Source organism: Primulina huaijiensis, chromosome 13, assembly GCF_012295235.1.
Source record: "Primulina huaijiensis isolate GDHJ02 chromosome 13, ASM1229523v2, whole genome shotgun sequence".
NCBI lineage: Eukaryota > Viridiplantae > Streptophyta > Magnoliopsida > Lamiales > Gesneriaceae > Primulina > Primulina huaijiensis.
Window position 1 is genome coordinate 17,432,864 of NC_133318.1, and position 21,189 is coordinate 17,454,052.

A 21,189-nucleotide genomic window follows, 5' to 3' on the forward strand; every position below is an offset into this window, starting at 1 on the left:
TATATATATTGCAGATTCAATGTAGCCACATGAGTAGTCACCCCAATTCTTTTATATATTAAATTTAGAAAATTTTGGATAAATCCGATAACAATGATTACAGAATTTAAATCTTAATTCGATTGAATTAATTTTCTTGACTCCGTCGCTGAACGTGATATAATAGTCACACACACAAATATAAATGTATAACACACATTAAATTTTGAGAATAGACATGACACACTAGCAGTTGATTTCTTGAGTAGATCTCTTGTGAGACGATCTCACGAATCTTTATCTGTGAGACGGGTCAACCTTAACGATATTCACAATAAAAATTAATACTCTTAGCATAAAAAGTAATAATTTTCATGAATGACCCAAATAAAATATCCGTCTCACAAAATAAAATATCTGATATCGTCTCACACAAATTTTTACTTTATATCTTTACCCGTCAATTCTTTTAGAAAGCATTCCCATGTTAAGGTATCTTTACTTTACGAGGTTGTTCGTCGTCACTTGAAAATATCTTCACAATTTCAATTATTTATAACTTTTTTCGGTACAATGAAAAAATGTACGGGAAATTGGACTTAACTCCCCAACCGCCGTTTTTTTTTGTGTTCAGTCCCTGGGTACTTTTTTAGTACCACATTTCCACATGAAGTGTACCACATTTCCACATGAAGTGTACCACAATTTGTATGACATAGTACCACAATTTTGTGGGTAGGGAGTGAACCCAAATAAATGTTTTGGTTGGGGATTTTTCACCAACTTCCCCAAAAATGTAAGTGTATATTCTTCTTGTTTTTTTTTCCCTTTTTTTTTTATGTTATATGAGATTTTTCACATTATTAAGTTCTCGAAAAGTTCTCTCTTCAAACTAACTTTTGAAATGAAATTAAGTCCAAATTCATAATCTATCCCAATAATTTATTTTTTGTAAAAACATACAAGAAACCTAATCAGACAAACAACAACAATAATAATAAGAATTGTGTTAATTATAGTAGGGCCGGTTTTATCAAGAATAAGGAAATGATAATACTCAAGACTGGCAAGACATAATCATATAATAAATCTTTTATGAACTCATTTTTAATTATGTCTATATTTATAATAATAAAATATTTTTATAATAAAAAATAATATTTTTAATTAATGAATTAAATAAAAAAAATCTATCTTATATTTTTTTTTTATGATTATCATGAGGCCACGTGGTTTCATTCTTTTAGCCGCCGGGTTATTGGGGGAATGATGGGAAGTGGGTCAACGCTGTATTTTTATATTTGCTATTTTACGATTTAATTTAAATATTCGTGAAGAACTATAATGTTCCACCTAATTTGTACACATATTTGGACTATTATCAACTACAATACACGGATTGAATTTATTAAAAATTAAAGGATACACGTGATCGACAGATGCTGTGTAGTTGAGTTGGCGCATTTTGCAAATTATAATATGATAATTAAAAAAAAACTTATAAAATGATCATCCAAGAGATATAACATATAAAGTGAGTTTGAATACATAAATTGTAGCTTACGTTCGATTTTTTAAAGGCAAAAACTTGTATGAGACGGTCTCACGGGTCGTATTTGTGAGACGGATCTCTTATTTGGGTCATCCATGAAAAAGTATTACTTTTTATGCTAAGAGTATTATTTTTTATTTTGAATATGGGTAGGGTTGACCCGTCTCACGGATTAAGATCCGTGAGACGGTCTCACATGAGACCTACTCTTGTTTAAAATGTTTTTTCGATGATTGAATAAATGTTAAAAAAAATTTGTTTTAAATTTTAAAAAGAATCCGAAATAAAAGTCAACGAATCATACATTTCAGATTTTAAAAAAAAAACACTTAAAAATGCCTTTAACCCATGATTTTTTTTTTTAACCAAACGGGCTCATAATATTGTTTAACTTTTCTTCATTAATATGAGTATTATCATTAGGCAAAAACTTGTGTGAGATGATCTCACGGATCGTATTTTGTGAGACGGATTTCTTATTTGGGTCATCAATGAAAAAATATTACTTTTATGCTAAGAGTATTAATTTTTATTGTGAATATCGGTAGGGTTGACCCGTCTCACAGATAAAGATTCGTGAGACCGTCTCACAAGAGACCTACTCTTATCATTATTGACCGGTGATGATATAAGTATATATAATTTTAGTTATAAAATACAAGTTTAAAAACATATATATTTTTTAAAAATTTTAAGGTTGTTAATAAAAATATTAGTTAAAATTATACATTCGATAAATGAATGTGTTTAAATTATACTCATATAAATATACACGATATNTGGTGCAACTGTCATTTGCTCGTAAGCACGTGCATGCTCGGCCTTCTCTAGAGGTAGCAAATCATTGTCAAGTTGCAACTTAAATTAAAACAAATTATGATAGTATTCACAAAAGTGATTACGGATTTTTTTTATATAAATTTTTGCAACTTTATAAGGTAGAAACTCATAATTAATTTTTTAAAACATTTGTAAACATTACCTAAATCGATAGACGAAAAATAATTCAAACCTGCAAATTTTGTATTTGTGTTACCCCATTAGTTTTGGTTCTGTCATTTTCTTCTTTTTTTTTCTTCTCAACATCATAGTTTCTACAATCTAAATCATCAAATCATTGATATAGTCGAAACAAAGAATAAATACAATCCCAATATAAGAAGAAAAAAATGTGGAAACTAAGCCGAGATACAGGAAGAGAGCTAGAATTTTCAGGATGAGGACGAAATTGAATATCAAAAAATAATTAATTATTAAAAAATGTTAAGATTAGGTATTCTTTTAGAAAAGGTGAATAAATACCTCACAAATTTTCCTTGCCAAAGAATATGAATGGCTTAGCAGTTAGCACTTATGTTAAAAGCACTTAGCAAATTGAGATACAACTAGTGAAATAAGTGTGGAATGAGTCTCACCGAACTCAGGTAAATTTGAATACTTCAATTAAGAAAAAGAGAAGTCAAGAAAAAGTAATGAAAATGTAGACAACAAAAAGATAAGACATGAGACTTGTTTATAAAAGTTCGAATGACCAATCTTTTCTGCGTATTCACTTCTTTTTATTCTTAGAATATATCACTAGAAGATTTTGACGGTTACACAAACTTGTACAATCCAATTCAATAGGAATTACATCATTGTCTATTTAAATTCTTAGGGAACAACTTTTGCCAAACAATTAGAATGCTTGTAATTTGAATATGAGTCATGAATCGATGTTTTTATAGGTAGCTTGCATTGTTAATTTGAACGTCTATAATTTGTTCCTACTAGACTTATCTAAAAATAGTATTCAGCACCACATGTCTTTCGTCTTTTACTAGAAATAGTACGTCACATTTAATTTCTGGTAAACTGATATCAAATTATGATAATGAATTTTTATTATGTTCCAAAACATTATCAAAAAATATAGATCTTCTGAAAAGTATGTCTAGTATGTCTGATCATTTAAGAAAAATTATTTTGCGAGTTCTACTATATCAGCAGAGAAATATAAAAGAGGGATGTTTTGATGGTATGTCGATTTACACAAATTTGCTTATTTTGTTCTATTTTACTATCATATCACAAAAATTATATATGTTTCGAAAAAATGATAATACTTAACAACATACAAACCACATCAACCATATAAATCACACTAGATAAGCTTATGTAACAAATCTACCCAAAAAATTGTTGAATGAAAATAAAATATATTACTAATTGTATACTTCACCCCTTTATTGTCACGGATTGTAAATTCATGTCATGGCACTAGGTAAGCGGATCTAACTTCTTAATCAATTACTTTTTATTTATTTATTGTCGGTTGTATTTAATTAAATTTTTTAAAATTGTTAGCTTTCTATACTAAAATTAGGCTAGCTACCCGTCTCTTTTAAATGTATTAAATTTAATACATTTAATATTACTATTATCAACTTTATATCAATCACGTTAGACCCACCGTGTACTTTTGCAAATTGTAGTGTAATTAATTACTCTGTCTTTTAAAAAAAAATTAATTTACATTTTCTATATATAATCTGAAAATGGGCCCTGGATATCTCCCGAAGAGCATGTATGACGTAAATATTATCTTGTCTTAAATCTTAAATAAAGCAAATGACATACATTGGTTTGTCACTAGATTTGGTATATTTTTAGTATTGTTTTTTTTTTTTTTTGACGAGAATATTTTTAGTATTGTTATAACATTTATAATGGATAGATATATTCATAATATCTCTAGTGCGCACATCATTAATAAACAACATATCAAAACACACACACATATAAATAACATGGTAAAAACTTGTGTGAGACGGTCTCATGGATCGCATTTTGTGAGACGGATCTCTTATTTGGATCATCCATGAAAAAGTATTACTTTTTATGCTAAGAGTATCTCTTATTTGGGTCATCCATCAAAAAATATTACTTTTTATATTAAGAGTATTACTTTTTATCGTGAATATCGGTAGGATTGACCGATCTCACAGATAAAAATTCGCGAGACCGTCTCACAAGAGACCTACTCATATAACATTCATAGTTAAAAAAATTATTTCGCATGAAGAAGTTCATTCAACGTAATTATATTATATTAAAAAACTACATATTATGTTGTATGTTAAATTTTTATGTATGTGCACAAAAAATATGTCTCATCGAGTATAACACATCCAGTGGACTATTCACCATTTATGGGTGCGAGGCTCAAGGTATTTTATGAGGGCCAAAATCCATTCAAATGCTACAACTGCACTAGGTGTATTTAACACGGCGTTACACTACAAATTGTTATAGCCGTCAAAATGGATCGGGTCCGTGCATCGACCTGCCATGTCAAATAGGTTGATCGGATCGATCATTTCTCAATCTACCCAAATGGCAGGCCAACTCTACTTGACCTGCTATATATAATTAAAAATTGTTAGCCAAACCCGTCATGTCATGTTAGATAGATAGGTTGAGTTGTCAATTTCTCGCTTCACTCAAATTGTGACCAATAGTTTGTTTCGACGACTCTACAAATCATACCGACTCTTGAATGTTATAGAGGGGAATTTTGAAGAACATACATGTGTATAATTGCTTTATGGAAGATCGTGAATTCATATTTTTAAGTAAAAATAATTTTAAATTAGAAAGTTAATTTTTTTTAACTATAAAACTAGATCGGATATATAAAAAATATTTTTCATTTACATTTTTATGACATGATTTAGATATTTTATATCATGCTTAATTTTTTTAATAAAATTTCAGATTAATCAGTGGCTAAATTAATGCTGTAAATAGAAAAAATATGTATCAATCTACACTAAAAAATATGTTAGAAATCAAACTTTATATTTTTTAATTGTAATTTTTTTATAGAATAGTTGTTCAAACATATATTTGTTAGTAAGTTTTTATATTTTTTTTGTAAAAATATTTTATAAATATTTATCAAACTTAATATAAATCAGATATTAAATTGGGCCAGTTGGGCTATGTTCATCCATCATATACCCGCTAGTGGCTGAGGAAGAGAAGAATCGCTTTGATTCGAAAAATAAATTAAAATAGAATATTCGCATAGTATCAAACAAGAAGTATATGGAGCAAATTATTTTTTTTTTTTTATGCACATGATGTATTTGTAATTGATTAGAAACTGCTATGTTTTTTTCAAAAAATAAAGAATAATGGATACACATTGTTGGGAGCAAGAACGGCTTGTGGTACAATCGAGACGCGACGTTTGAATTGTTGTATAATTCTATATATTAAAATCATTGTTTTAATAAAAGATAGACGGTCGATCACTCACCCACTCACCGCCTACCACCTAAGCGGAGCTCAAGCATTTTTTTAAATTAAATATCTAATTTTTATTGTTTATCTCTGTATTCTCTAATAATTTATCTATATCGGATTCAAACTCAAAAATGATAACATATTATTCCCCTTTATACGATAAAAATCGATTGAAAAATATGCCAAATAATATTTTATATATATATAAAAATTAAATATATTATATTAAGTAGACACCTAGATGTACAACTTTTAAAAATCGGAACGATGAGCGATCGCCCAACGTCAAAACACTACCTAGACAGTCTTAGACAATAACTTTTAAAACATTGATTAAAAATATATCGTTATCGTTAATCATAACTTTTTGTCCTAATCAAAAGACAAATGACAAACTTTAATTCCAAAAGAATGAAACCCCACATGAGATTATTATTTACCTAATCTGCCAGCAGAATGGCATGAACCTGTCAAAAGTGACAAGTAGGTCACCCAAAATCCCTTTTTTCTAAGTATAAAATAACACAATTTAGCCAAGCACATGAGTCCCAATCATTTGCCCTTTGCTTCATCTCATAGCTTTCAATTTCAATTTTGCATGTACCTTTATCCATGTGCTTTACAATACCAAAATAATTATCAGAAGAAGGGAAGAGAAATAGTAATATTACTGTTGAAAATTAATATTTTAATATTGAATATCTGAATATTGAATGTTGAAAATTATGTAAAATTAAGTGTTGAATATTGAAATTTGTGTGTGATGATGAAGGTAATGATGTAATTTATTTTTGGATTATTTGTAAAGATTTTCTATAAATAGATCTCTCATTTGTGAAGAAAATCACAATTGAGTTGAGAGAAAAATATTATAAAGTGTGTAGTGTGATAATTTTGAGATTTTGACTTTTTACCATAAATTTTTATTTTTTCACAACACATTATCAGCACGAAGCTCTAAAAGTCCTCCATATTTTTCCAAGCTCCAAAACAGAAGAAAAAGTACCACCATGTCAAACTTGACAAAGCTCGAATTTGTTGCACTTGACATTACGGGGAAAAATTATATGCTATGGACTCTCGATGTAGAAATGCATATTGAGTCATTAGGTCTAAGCGAGACTATTAAAGAAAATGGTATATATTCATCACAAGAAAAAGCAAAAGCTATAATATTTTTGCGCCGATATCTTGATGAAGGTTTGAAATGTGAATATCTTATCGAAAAAAATCTCATGGCTCTGTGGAAAGGATTAAAAGAAAGATTTGAACATATAAGGGAAGTTATACTTCCGACCACCAGTGATGAATGAAATATGTTGAGATTCCAAGATTTTAAGAAAGTAAGTGATTACAATTCGGCGATGTATCGAATAATCTCGCAATTAAAATTTTCTGGACATGAGGTTACAGAATCAGAAATGCTTGAAAAAACATTTTTCACGTTTCACGCATCAAATATAACTCTACAGCAACAATATAGAGTGCGTGGATTTGCGAGATATTCTGAACTCATCGCCTGTCTTCTTGTGGCGGAAAAGAACAACGAGCTATGAATGAGAAATCATCAGTCCCGACCCACTGGTTCAACGGCATTTCCTGAAGTAAATGTCGTAAGCAAAAATGAATTTAAACCTGGAAACAAAAATCAAAGTTATAGACAAGATTTTGGTCGAGGACAAAATCGAGGTCGAGGTCGTGGTCGTGGACGTGGACGTGGACGTGGAAGTGGTCGTGGTCGTGGACGCGGCCGTGGTTTTGAAAATAATCGAGATAGTTATTTCTATAACTCATCTCAAAAGTGCGTCCCAAACCATCCATCGAAAAGACATCATGAGAATATGAGTGTTAATGAGAATCACTCAAAAAGATTTGAAAGTTCTTGTTTCAGATGTGGTACTCCAGGACATTGGTCCCGTATTTGTCGAGCCTCTGAGCACCTTTGTAAACTTTATAAAGAATCAATAAAGGAGAAAGAAAAGGAGATCAACTTTACTGAACACAGTGAACCTTTGAGTGGTTCAACTCATTTTGATGCTGGAGATTTTCTGATTGATTTCTCAGATAATGATCAATTTGCTGGTGGAATAAATATGTAAAATATTTTATTTTTTCATGTACTCGTATGATAATATTTTATAGTGTGTTATATTGTATTGTATTTTATTGTTAGTAATTTTATTTCATTGCATATTTTTTTTTGAAGTTCAAATATGGAAAATGCTATGAACCAAGCTGAAGTTTGCATACCTGATAGTGGTACAACGCACACTATCCTCCGAGATAAAAGATATTTCTTGGAACTAAAACCAACAAAAACAATGGTGAATACAATATTAGGTCCTGTAGACTTGATTAAAGGATGTGGTAAAGCACAATTTTTGTTACCTAATCGTACAAAATTTTTGATCAATGATACTTTGTATTCACCACAATCGAAAAGAAATTTGTTGAGTTTTAATGATATATATTCTCATGGGTATGATACTCAAACAATGAATGAAGGGAATGAGAAATATATGTGTCTTACCACATATAAATCAGGAAAGAAATATGTGATTGAAAAACTACCAATGCTCCCTACTGGATTGCATTATACACATATACGTCCCATTGAATCAAACATGGTAGTTGATAATTCTTCAATATTAACCAATTGGCATGATCGATTAGGACATCCTGGTTCAACAATGATGCGAAGAATTATAGAAAATACACATGGTCATCCATTGAAAGACCAGAAGATCTTTCAGAATAATAAGTTTCAATGTAAAGCATGTTCTCTTGGAAAACTTATTATAAGACCATCACCAGCCAAAATCCAAACTGAATCACCAATGTTTCTTGAACGTATTCAGGGTGATATTTGTGGACCAATCCATCCACCATGTGGACCATTCAGATACTTTATGGTATTGATTGATGCCTCCAGCAGATGGTCACATGTATGTTTATTGTCAACTCGAAATGTTGCATTTGCAAGATTACTTGCTCAAATAATAAAATCGAGGAATTAATTTCCCGATTATACAATCAAGAAAATTAGACTTGATAAAGCTGGTGAATTTACTTCCCAGACATTCAATGATTATTGTATGTCTATGGGAATCATTGTTGAGCATCCTGTTGCTCATGTACATACACAGAATGGATTGGCTGAATCATTGATTAAACCTCTGCAAATGATTGCTAGACCAATGATTATGAAAACAAAGCTCCCTATTTCTATATGGGGACATGCAATTTTACATGCTGCTTCATTAATTCGCATCAGACCAAGTGCATATCATAAATACTCCCCATTGCAGCTTGCATTTGGTAAAGAACCAGACATTTCTCATCTGAGAATTTTTGGATGTATGGTGTATGTGCCTATTGCACCACCTCAACGAAAGAAAATGGGACCTCAAAGAAAGATTGGAATTTATATTGGTTATGATAGTCCATCGATCATTCGATATCTTGAACCACAGACAGGCGACGTGTTCACAGCACGTTTTGCTGATTGTCATTTTAATGAGGAAATCTTCCCAATGTTAGGGGGAGAACAGAAACATACCGAAAAAGAAATTACATGGTATGTATCATCATTGTTACATCTGGATCCAAGAACAAAACAATGTGAAAAAGATGTACAGCAAATTGTGCACTTGCAAAGAATAGCAAATCAAATACCAGATGCATTTGCAGACACAAAAGGGGTAACTAAATCATATATACATGCTGCAAATGCCCCTGCTCGAATTGAAATTCCGAAGAAACAAATTGAAGATAGTCATGATGTCATTAAACGCCTGAAGCGTGGAAGGCCAGTTGGTTCCAAGGATAAAAATCCTCGAAAAAGAAAATTCATAGAGAAACACAATGATCACAAAATAGAGAATGATGTTCCTGAAGAAACACATAATGATCACAAAATAGAGAATGATGTTCCTGAAGAAACACATGATGATGAAAATGTTTTGTCAGAACCACAAACTGACGAGAATCATGAAATCTCTATCAATTATATTAATACTGGAAAAATATGGAACCGAAAAGATATAGAAGAAATTGATGATATATTTTCTTATAATGTGGCAATCGACATCATAAATGATAATGAAGATCATGAACCAAAATCTTTTGGTGAATGTAAAAATCGGCAGGATTGGATAAAATGGAAAGATGCCATCCAGGTTGAATTGGATTCGCTAAATAAACGTAATGTTTTTGGACCTATAGTTCTTACACCTGAAGGTGTAAAACCTGTTGGATACAAATGTGTTTTTATTCGAAAGAGAAATGAGAAAAATGAAATAGTAAGATATAAAGCTCGACTTGTTGCACAAGGTTTTTCTCAAAGACCTGGAATTGATTATGAAGAAACGTATTCTCCCGTGATGGATGCAATTACGTTTCGGTATTTGATTAGCTTGGCGGTATCTGAAAATTTAGAAATGCGTCTTATGGATGTTGTTACAGCTTACTTATATGGATCACTTGATAGTAATATATATATGAAAATCCCTGAAGGATTTAAGATGCCTGAAGCAAAAAGTTCAAAACCCAGAGAATGTTATTCTGTGAAATTACAAAGATCATTATATGAGTTAAAGCAATCTGGCCAAATGTGGTATAATCGGCTAAGTGATCATTTGATGAAAAATGGATATGTAAATAATTCAATATGCCCTTGTGTTTTAATTAAGAAAACAACATCCGTATGCGTAATTATTGCAGTATATGTTGATGATTTAAACATCATTGGAACGAATAATGAAATTCATGAAGTTGTGTCATACTTGAAGGAAGAATTTGAAATGAAGGATTTTGAAAAAACCAAGTATTGTCTGGGTTTACAAATTGAACAAAAGGAATGTGAAATATTTGTTCACCAGAAAAATTATACAGAAAAGATCCTTAAACGTTTTAATATGGATAAATCAAATCCTTTAAGTACTCCAATGGTTGTTAGATCATTAAACATAGAAAAGGATCCATTTTGTCCATGTGAAGATGATGAAGATATTCTTGGACCAGAAGTACCATATTTAAGTGCTATCGGTGCCCTTATGTATCTTACAAATTGTACAAGGCTTGATATATCTTTTGTCGTAAATTTATTGACAAGATTTAGCACATATCCAACAAAGAGACACTGGAACGGAATTAAACATATATTCCATTATCTACGAGGAACGACAGACTTTGGACTTTTGTATTCAAAAGATGCTAATCCAAGTATAATTGGTTATGCCGATGCTGGATACTTATCTGATCCACACAAGACACGTTCTCAAACTGGATATGTATTTACTAGTGGAGGCACAACAATTTCTTGGCGTTCACAGAAACAAACACTTGTAACAACTTCATCAAATCATGCCGAGATTGTCGCACTACATGAAGCAAGCCGTGAATGTGTGTGGTTAAAATCAATGACCCAACATATCCAAATCTCATGCGGATTATCATTCGACGAGAAGCCTGTGATACTATATGAAGATAATGCTGCATGTGTTGCTCAAATGAAAGAAGGATACATAAAAAGCGACAGAACTAAACATATTCCTCCTAAGTTCTTCGCATTCACCAAGGAGCTTGAGAAGAATAAATGTATTGATGTTCGTCACATTCAATCAAGTAAAAACTCATCAGATCTCTTCACAAAGGCATTTCCTACGACAATATTCAGAAAGCACATATATAGTATTGAGATGCGCAATCTACGAAATCTGTGAAGAATTGTTCGTGTCAACATGAGGGGGAATTTACGTGACTGTACTCTTTTTCCCTTACTATGGTTTTTATCCCAATGGGTTTTTCCTAGTAAGGTATTTAACGAGGCAGTATAAAAACACGTAATGAAGACAATCATTATGATCATCATCACAAGGGGGAGTGTTGAAAATTAATATTTTAATATTGAATATTTGAATATTGAATGTTGAATATTTGAATGTTGAAAATTATGTAAAATTAGGTGTTGAATATTGAAATTTGTGTGTGATGATGAATGTAATGATGTAATTTATTTTTAGATTATTTGTAAAGATTTTCTATAAATAGATATCTCATTTGTGAAGAAAATCACAATTGATTTGAGAGAAAAATATTATAAAGAGTGTAGTGTGATAATTTTGAGAGTTTGAGATTTTTACTTTTTACCGTAAATTTTTAAATTTTCACAACAATTACTATTTTTTTGGAGAGGAAAAGTAATATTACTATTGGTATCGAATGAATGTGTATGATAAAATAATCGCGAATTTTATTATAATTTATTTTCTTAAAGTCGATTTATAAAGTTATTTGAAACTCTATACACTAGTTTTTTTTTTTTTTTTTAAAATAAATACATCAAAGTAAGTTCAAGTATTATTCCAAAAAACTATAACGATAACGGTACAATTTCAATATCTTAAACTTAATCATATATTACTTACATTTTAATTTTTTTTATACAAACATGAAATTTTTATGATATAGCTTTTGTTTCACATAACATTATGGAAACACTTGATGACACCGAAAATTATTCGGTTGTTTGTTAACATAAAAACTAATGTGAGATCGTTTCACATAACAATTTGCGAGATGAATATCTTATTCAGTCCGATATATGTAAAAGTATTACGTCGACTCATCTTATAGATAGATATATGATACCGTCTTACAGATAGATCTGCGAAACTATCTCAGAGGAGACATATTTTTTTGTTAATTAGTTATTTGTAACTAATGTCATTTAAAGTTTTTTTTAAAATATATCATGATATTATGGATATTTTGGCATACATATATATTTTAAAAAGTAATTTTATTGCATTGCAAAGGCTTAAGCAATTCAAAAACGTATCAACTTTATATCAATTTTAAAATTGTTATCTTTCTATATTTTGGCATACATAAAGTATTTTTTTATATTGTCGGTTGTATTTAATTACAAATTTTAAAATTGTTAGCTTTCTATATACAATAAAATTAGACTAGCTACCCAGCTCTTTTATATGTATTAAATTTAATACATTAATATTACTAGTATTAACTTTATATCAATCACGTAAGACCCACCGTGTACTTTTTCAAATTGTACTGTAATTAATTACTCAATTTTTTAAAAAATTTAATGTAATTTAAATTTTGTTTTTTTAAATGTAATTTAAATTTTGTATTTATAATCTGAATTTGGGCCTTGGATTCCTCCCGAAGAGTATATATAATGTAATATTATCTTGTCTTAAATCTTAAGTGTAGCAAATGACATACATCTCTTGGTCACTAGATTTTGTATATTTTTAGTATTGTTATAACATTTATAATGGGAAGATGTATTCATAATATATCTTTGTGCACACACTAATAATAAATAAATTTATAATAAGTCTCTTATGAGACAGTCTCACATATTTATATCCGTGAGATGAATCGACCTGATCTATAACCGTAGTGAAAAATAATATTTTTGACATAAAAAATATTAATTTTTTTTCATAGATCAGGTCGAATAATATATCCATCTCATAAAATTGACTCATAAGATGCATCTCATAAATTTTTTTTCTCTTTATTTAATACATGCAACATTCGTAGTCCTCCAAGAAGTATTTATCTCCGGATTTATTTACAATTAAATTACCTTAAAATAACTTGGAACTTTCCCTGGCCCTTGTTTTGGCTGTAATCAATACGAATGAGGACTTTTCTTCGAACCCATATCAGATTCCACATTTATGCTCGTTCATTACCCAGATTTAAAATATGCAGCGTTGGACGGCAGAATTTAAGGTATATCCCAATATTAATAGTCACATTTATATATAGTCACATTTATATATATATATATATATGGCAGAATTTAAGGTATATCCCAATATTAATAGTCACATTTNGGTATACACGGTAGGTGTGCAGCGTATCAAAACAATATATATACGTTGTTATGAAATGACACTGTTCTGTTAAACATGATGAAGTATGTCAATTTTTATATCTAACATATGAGTATCATCTCAATGGTGGACACGTAGATGAATACAACGAGTAAACAACATATCATAGTAACATTCATACTAAAAAATCGATATACATATGTATATACACATCATATTGTATGTTACATTTGTATGTATGTGCATATATCTGCTTAAAAAAAATTATATCTCGTCGAGTATAACACACTAAATATTAATTGTAACTTAATAAAAATTATAACTTTTAACGTTAAATAAAAATAAGCCTTTGAACATGTGATTGCTGCACTTCACCAACAATTATATAAAAATATGTTAACTTAGTAATAGATGCTAATATGTGGTGGTCTTGCAAACATATTATAGTCTATAAACTATGTTTCAATCGTTCTCAATTGACGTTGTATTGGAATTATATCTTGCAGATCAATTTTGAAACGATTAAAATCAACCATTAAATACAAAAAAAATATTAGGAGTAAGTTTTATGTGAGACTAATCTACTTACTTGATCTATATCTCGTATGAAAAATCATATTTTTAATATAAAAAATAATATTTTTTAATTAATCAAATCGGATAAAAATTTTCTTTTTTAAAATGGAATAATAAATTATTTTTTTTTTGGAAATTATTTTTTAATAAATGGAGAAGTTGGTGAAAAATCCCCAATCAAAACATTTCTTTGGGTTCACTCCCTACCCACAAAATTATGGTACTATGTCATACAAATTGTGGTACACTTCATGTGGAAATGTGGTATACTTCATGTGTAAATGTGGTACTAAAAAAATACCCAAGGACTGAACATAAAAAAAACGACGGCCGGAGATTGTAGGTCAATTTTTCGTTTAATTAAATCACTCACTGATCACTCAGTCTTGAGTAGACTTAATTGGAGGTTTCTGACGAGAATATAGAAAAATTTAAAATTAATTAAGAAAGTTTTTCTAAATAATAAAAATTAGGTGGCGCGAAATTAACTGCCGCCTCGTCTCCTGGCTCCATAGTTCGTCCACCCTTAACTGAAAATTCTTGTTTGAATCTTTCTCCTTACTATATTTCTCTCAGTAATTTTTGCCTTAGAAAAAGACTGTAAAAATTGCTCTAAAGTTCACAGAAATTCGGTTAATCTTCGTCGCCGAGAAAAAGTATGGTTTTTCTGGTTACGCTGATGTATGTTAGCTTGTGTCTTTGGTTTAATTTTATTATGGAAGCGATTATTTCAGCAAATTTTATCTGTATCTTCGTTGCTTTTGAACTGTGTGTGTGTGTGTGTGGTTTTTGGGATTTAAATCGTTTTTGTGATCTTCTCGATGGATGCTTTTTCATGGCGAGTAAGCTTGGACGGGATCTTTGTTTCATTTTCCAATTGGTTTTGAGTGGTGGAAGCTGAATCAATGAGTAAATTACGAGAAATTTTTTCCTTTTTTTGGAAAATTTCACCATTTTATCATAAATTGCCGATGGGTAGTTTTTGATGCAGTTTACGTGAAATCTACGGACGTTTGCGAATTTGGTAACTGAATCTGACAAGGTCGAAGCGCAGGTGTAAAATTCCTAGATATTTTCGCCAAGTTCGCGTCGAGTTTTGTTTCGTCTGCGAAATGCAAATAAAGAAGTGGAGAGGTCAAAAGAAATAATATTGTTGTTTTACATATTTTTGTATATCAATGGCTAATTAGAGTCTAAAATACTGTTTGACTGTAATCTGTAATATTAGTGCTTTAAACTCTAACCGCACGTGATTCCGACCACAGTTCCCATTTTCCTAGAATTATTTTGAGTTGATTCCATTATTTAAAATATTCTTATTGCATTCTGTGTGAAGATATCATTTCCAGCTATTCGTTCCTCTTTTCATGTTAAGTGGTTGGCTGGGCGAAAGAAGGAACAGGACAGAGGGAGAGCAACGCTCTAAATGTGAGTTCTACGTGTATCTATATTGCGTGGGGTGGGGGACTGTGTTAGGGAGGCAGCCCCATCACATCTATCTATGGCATTCCCGCGAGAGGGACAAATGGTTGGGACCATAAACAAAAGTGGGGAGAAGAAAAGGAAGTGAGATATAAATGACAACTAAAAGCAAGCGAGGGGGCTGGGCTTCTTTGTTTATCCTAATATTTTCTAATTTTTTATTCTACTTTTTTCCATCCCTTGTCTTCTCCGACGCCTCCCTAAGTCTGAGGTAAGGACTGCTTTTTACTGTGTCTTCTCATTTCCTTGTTTCATTTGATTACCTCTTTTTTACTTTTGCCAAGATGTGAGATCTGTCTTAAGTTGGGTTTAGTTTTATTGTCTTAGGAGGCACAGTTGTAATTGTGAATTCAATGTTGTTGAGATCTGGGTGTTTTTAAAGATGTGTTCTTTTGATCATCATTCTCTTTTTCAAGGTGCATTTTATTTTTCTTTATTCATTTTCCAATTTATAGCATCACACTTATGACTGCGAATATGTGATGCAGATATTGAGCAAGGAAAGGATCCTTCTTTTAGAGTAATTGGTGTCGTTAATGACATATTGATCGGGTTTTATGAAAGACTGTTGAAAAGTATGTTTACAGTTGTAAATAGCATATGAAAGAGACATCAATGTGGTCTGATTTGCGCAGTCTGGATGGACGTATGTGAATTACCGCAAGCATTAGAGAAGCAATCTATATCAGATGCAACCAAACCTCCGTTGATCCAAGCTGTTAACAATCATGGAACCCTCCAGTCCCGAATCAGAGAAATTAGTTCTAGGTACAAGTCACCCGCATGGTCCACTGGACCGAAACGCTGCCCTTCGCCCAATACCAGCAAGACAGCTCCAACCTCAACTGTATCTGGTCCAAAGCGGGCTGTATCAGCAGAAAGAAAGCGCTCCCGTGGACCATTATCACCACCCAGTCCATCTCCATCAACACCAGTGCAGGATACATCCTCAGAAAAGCTACTGACATCAAAAAAGATCGTGGGCAATAAGTTACATGAGTCTTTAAGGCCATCTGCAATGCGGAGTCTCAGTGTTTCTTTTAAATCTGATATCATATCTGTTCCTATGAGCAAGAGAGAAAAACCAGTTTCAAATGTTCTCTCTGATCCAGCTCTGAGAACTTCGTCAAACATAGCTCATAAACAGACTGAACTACCCGCTTCAAGAAAATCCACACCAGAGAGAACGAGTACTCCAAATAAAGGAAAGAGGTCTTTTGATAAATCAGAGAACTCTAAACCCATTGATAGTTTACCTGCTTGTCTAGTGGATCAGCATCGATGGCCAAGAACAGTTAACGGAAAAGCGAGTTCTTCTGCTTTGAATAGAAACATCAATTTGACTGATAAGATAAGCAAAACTGCATCTTTATCCCATTCCATTAAGGCTGAGTCTTACCCCAGGAGATTATCTTTGGAAAAAATTACCAGTGATTTGTTAATGTCAAGAACTTGCTGTAACAGTGGCAAAGTTATGTTGAATGGATGCTCATCTGATGATAGTTCCATGAGGACACAGTTTACCTCTTTAAGTTCGCCAGATAAAACACCATTGACGTACGCTGCAGCAAGAGCCCAATCTCTGCCAACTTCTGGATTGCGCCCTCCATCGCCACCGGTGTCTAGAGGGACTAGTCCAGCTAGAAATAAGGTTGGCAAGCCTTCTTCTAGAGGACCCAGTCCTACTCGGGCATGGCAATCCAGTCCATCCCGACAACCTCAAAGTTCAACTTCTGTTCTTAGCTTTATTGCTGATATTAAGAAAGGAAATAAGGCTGCAAATCACATCGAAGACGTGCATCAGCTGCGGTTGTTATACAATAGACACTTGCAATGGCATTATGCAAATGCCCGAAGTTATGCTGTATTGCATTCACTGAAAGTAAAAGCAGAGGTTCGAGTATATCTCTATGAAACTTTAGCAAGTCTATTTTAATGTTTCACTTACATCAATGGGTTTTTTTTGTCGACTGATTCAGATATAAATCTTTTCAATTTTTTTAACCAAGTTCCAAATTCTTCTCTTTCCGCGCAATTTACTGCAGTTTTCATGCTTTGACGGTGTTTTGCTTAGAATTTCATATTCTATAATTGGTAGAGGTTCCTCACAGGCTAGTTTTCAACTTAAAGTGTGTGATGTTCTCTCAAATCTTAACCATCGAACAAATATTTATGTGATGAATTAACTGGTGATGGTCAGAACGCTATTTTATTATTTATTCCAAATTAATTTCATCTTCATGTGGCCATAATCCCATAAATTGCAGAAAATATTTTATAGCACCTGGAGGACAATTGCGTCTATGTTGGACTCGGCAACTGCAAAAAGGATACACCTTCAGCAGCTGAGGCTCGTCTTGAAACTTTACTCAATTTTGGACTATCAAGTAATCCCTCTCTTCTTCTCATGATAGTAAACGACTTAGAGTCAACGGATTTTGATGTTTACGAATTTTTTGCTGAATTAATAATGTGGGTTAGTTTCAAAGCATCTTCTTTGACCTAATTTGATGTTTGGTAGCACTTTGTAACACCTTATTTATCCAGAAAAAGGCATTATAGCCGAGTACCATAAATTCGTGAGTGTGGTAATATATTTGACGGGTATAGGAAAACATGTACTTAATCTTGGGTGACCAGATGATTTCAGTTGTGGAACCATTGGCATGGTTGGAGTTGCTGTTATTTTTCAGCGATTTACTTGCTTAGCTTCTAAAGATTGTCTCTCTCAATAGGCATCTCAGCATTATCTTCCCATTGGTCATTATTTTCTTGATTTTCATGTATTCTAAACAGTGGTCATATATGCATGGAACTATATATTTTTCTCGCATCACTCTGTATTTATAGGAAACAGCTGGTTTATATATTTACTAACTCAAAATGCCACTTCCTCAGCTGACTTGTCTTGATCAGTGGGCTTTGGTTGAAAGAGACCATGCCAACTCATTAACCTTGGTCACCCAAGAACTGCAAGAAGGTACCATCCGTATTCCAGTCACTGAAGGAGCAAGGGTATTTCAGCTGACTAGCTTTCCATATTCACTTTTATAAAGCAAAAGTCATTAAAATCAATCTAATCTTTTACAGGGAGATATTGAAACTATTAAAGCAGCTGTATGCTCTGCTGTTGATGTGATGCAGGCTATGGGATCCTCTTTATGTTCCATTCTTTCACAGGTGAGAACTTCGGTTTATTGCCCATCATATTAGACCTTTTAATGCATAAAAGGAGAATATTATTGTTCTGTGTACTTTTATCTTATACCACATCCTGATGGCGTGATCCACCATGAGAAGAATTTTATGTCTACTAATTATAGATACTCCCAAGATTCTACCTCTATCCAAGTGTACATTTTTATAATAGGTGAGTGAGGGAACTTATCAGGAATAATGCACTATTCATTTATGCTATTCTCCAATGTTGTAAGGTAGTAACTAACTGTGAAATAATGGAGATGAATTGGATGGATAAGAATTTATTTCGTTTATGTGATTGCTAAGTCTATGTTGAATAGGCATTTTATTTATGTTTTACCATAGGATGTTTTAAGCCGACCTTTTGTGGTAAGGTTGACCAGCTTTCTAATCTGGCATATTAGGCTCTAATTACTGATTTTGAAGTAGTCAAGCCTTCATTCGTGAAGGGATTGTTTACCTGCTTTCGTCAGTTGGTGGTATGTTTATGCCATTGTTGATGTGGAAAGTCGACCACTAAGTATGTTGTAGGGGAAGAATAGACGAGTTATTTACGTGGTAATCATAATATTTTTCCAGTGTATCTTTAAGTCGTTAATTCGAGTGGTAAGATGACATTATCATTGTCGTAGCAGGTATTGGTTTGTATAAGTCATTGACGTTGAGAAGGTATTAAAACTTTGTGACTATATTTGATTCACAAAAAATGTTGATGTGGATGAGCTGTTGAATGCGGGAATTTAATTGATTCAAAAAGTTAACGAGATTGGCGTCTTATTTATTCCATGAGTGATCGATCTTGAGTAGTCTATTTTTTCATTGATGTTTGTGGATAACATTATTCAAACGAACCACCCTTGAGATTTCAATTGTATCATACAGATGGAGGGGATGAATTCTTTGGTTTCCCAAGTTGCTGATATAGCAGCACAAGAAAGAGCAATGCTTGATGAATGTGAATCACTAATGAGCATTACAGCTGCATTCCAGGTGAGGTTATAGAACTTTTCTTCTCAAATAATATTTATCTACTTTATCACAGAACTATAACATATATTTTTAGAAGTCATAAATAGTCACTCAGGTTTTGCTGAAGAGACATCATTATCACGTATTTCTGCTGTTTTATTTGTTGTTTCGCATTACATTTCTTTTGCAAGGACTAGTACATATTTGGTATATGAAATTGCTGAAGATCAGCTTGAATGTACATGAGCAGGTGCAAGAATACAGCCTCAGAACCCATATATCTCAGTCGAGACAAGTTTTGGGAAATGACGAATCAGCAATATTCGGATTTTAAAATCCTTCAAGAAGTTGAAAATTCGATGATCACAACTTTAGCTTCTGTTTCGTCGGCAATGAATCGAGTGGAGGACTATGGTAACAATTTGCTTGTGAATGCATATTGATTTTACTTCCCCCTTTGGTTTCTTGTCATTATTTTTAATTAGTTTAGTTAGAGCTGACAAGCTGTTTTTTAGTCAACAAGATCAAACGTGTCTTTATTTTTTCCATATTTTTTTATTTGTAAAACCAATTTTACAAGTAAATGTCAAAAGAAAAGTGCTTTAGGCATTTTTTTTTTGATGATTCATTGGGATTTAATCTGCATACAAATTCGGTTGATTGTTAAATTTTAGATAGCTATTGAATGTTGTGTAACGATCTTTTGCATTTTTGTTGAATCTGGAATTGGTAAAGAAATCATTAGATGAACACAACCAACTTATACAGCCAAATTTTAGGTTAATTTCGACATCGTTTTGAAAGCTCAGGCTCATATGTAGTTAAGTTAGAAGTGACAAACACATCAAATTGTCTCCGTTCAATTCGCCTCATTTGGTTTTTCAAGGGCAATAAAACTTGTCTTGAGATTTTTTGACTCGATTTTGATATCACTAATATCAATTTGTGTGTATAACACAATATGATATATTAGTATTGTATGTTTATATATAAACAATATAGCTGTGATTTTTTTAATATCTAAAATGATATTTTGGATATATAAACAAATTGAATATAGTTAGTTGATAAAAATTTGAAAGATATACTTAAAATTACTAATACATACTGTTCTTTTTTTTTATTTTTTTATTTTTTTAAAGTATATAAATGAAATCAAATTTACATTATTAATTAGTTATATTTTGATTTAGTAAAAAAAAACTACGTACTAAATAAAAATATAGCTAAATAATAAGTTAATAAGTAAAACACGATGATTTTTTT

The 21,189-nt window shown here is 31.6% G+C and overlaps 1 protein-coding gene across 8 annotated transcripts; it reads left to right on the top strand.

Moving 5' to 3' along the window:
- The first annotated feature begins 14,773 nt into the window (after positions 1 to 14,773).
- Positions 14,774 to 20,532, top strand: LOC140991544 (AUGMIN subunit 8-like). 8 transcript variants are annotated; one of them, XM_073461546.1, is made up of 7 exons: positions 14,774 to 14,952; positions 16,242 to 17,647; positions 18,021 to 18,140; positions 18,652 to 18,768; positions 18,844 to 18,933; positions 19,837 to 19,944; positions 20,174 to 20,532. In XM_073461546.1, the coding sequence occupies exons 2-7, from the start codon at positions 16,394 to 16,396 to the stop codon at positions 20,255 to 20,257; spliced, it is 1,773 nt and encodes a 590-aa protein (XP_073317647.1). In that variant the 5' UTR covers positions 14,774 to 14,952; positions 16,242 to 16,393; the 3' UTR covers positions 20,258 to 20,532. The 8 variants fall into 8 exon arrangements, 7 of the variants coding, with proteins under 7 accessions (XP_073317647.1, XP_073317648.1, XP_073317650.1 ...); XM_073461547.1 differs by having other exon boundaries at positions 14,774 to 14,927; XM_073461549.1 differs by lacking the exon at positions 14,774 to 14,952 and adding an exon at positions 15,608 to 15,699.
- The last annotated feature ends 657 nt before the right edge of the window (positions 20,533 to 21,189 follow it).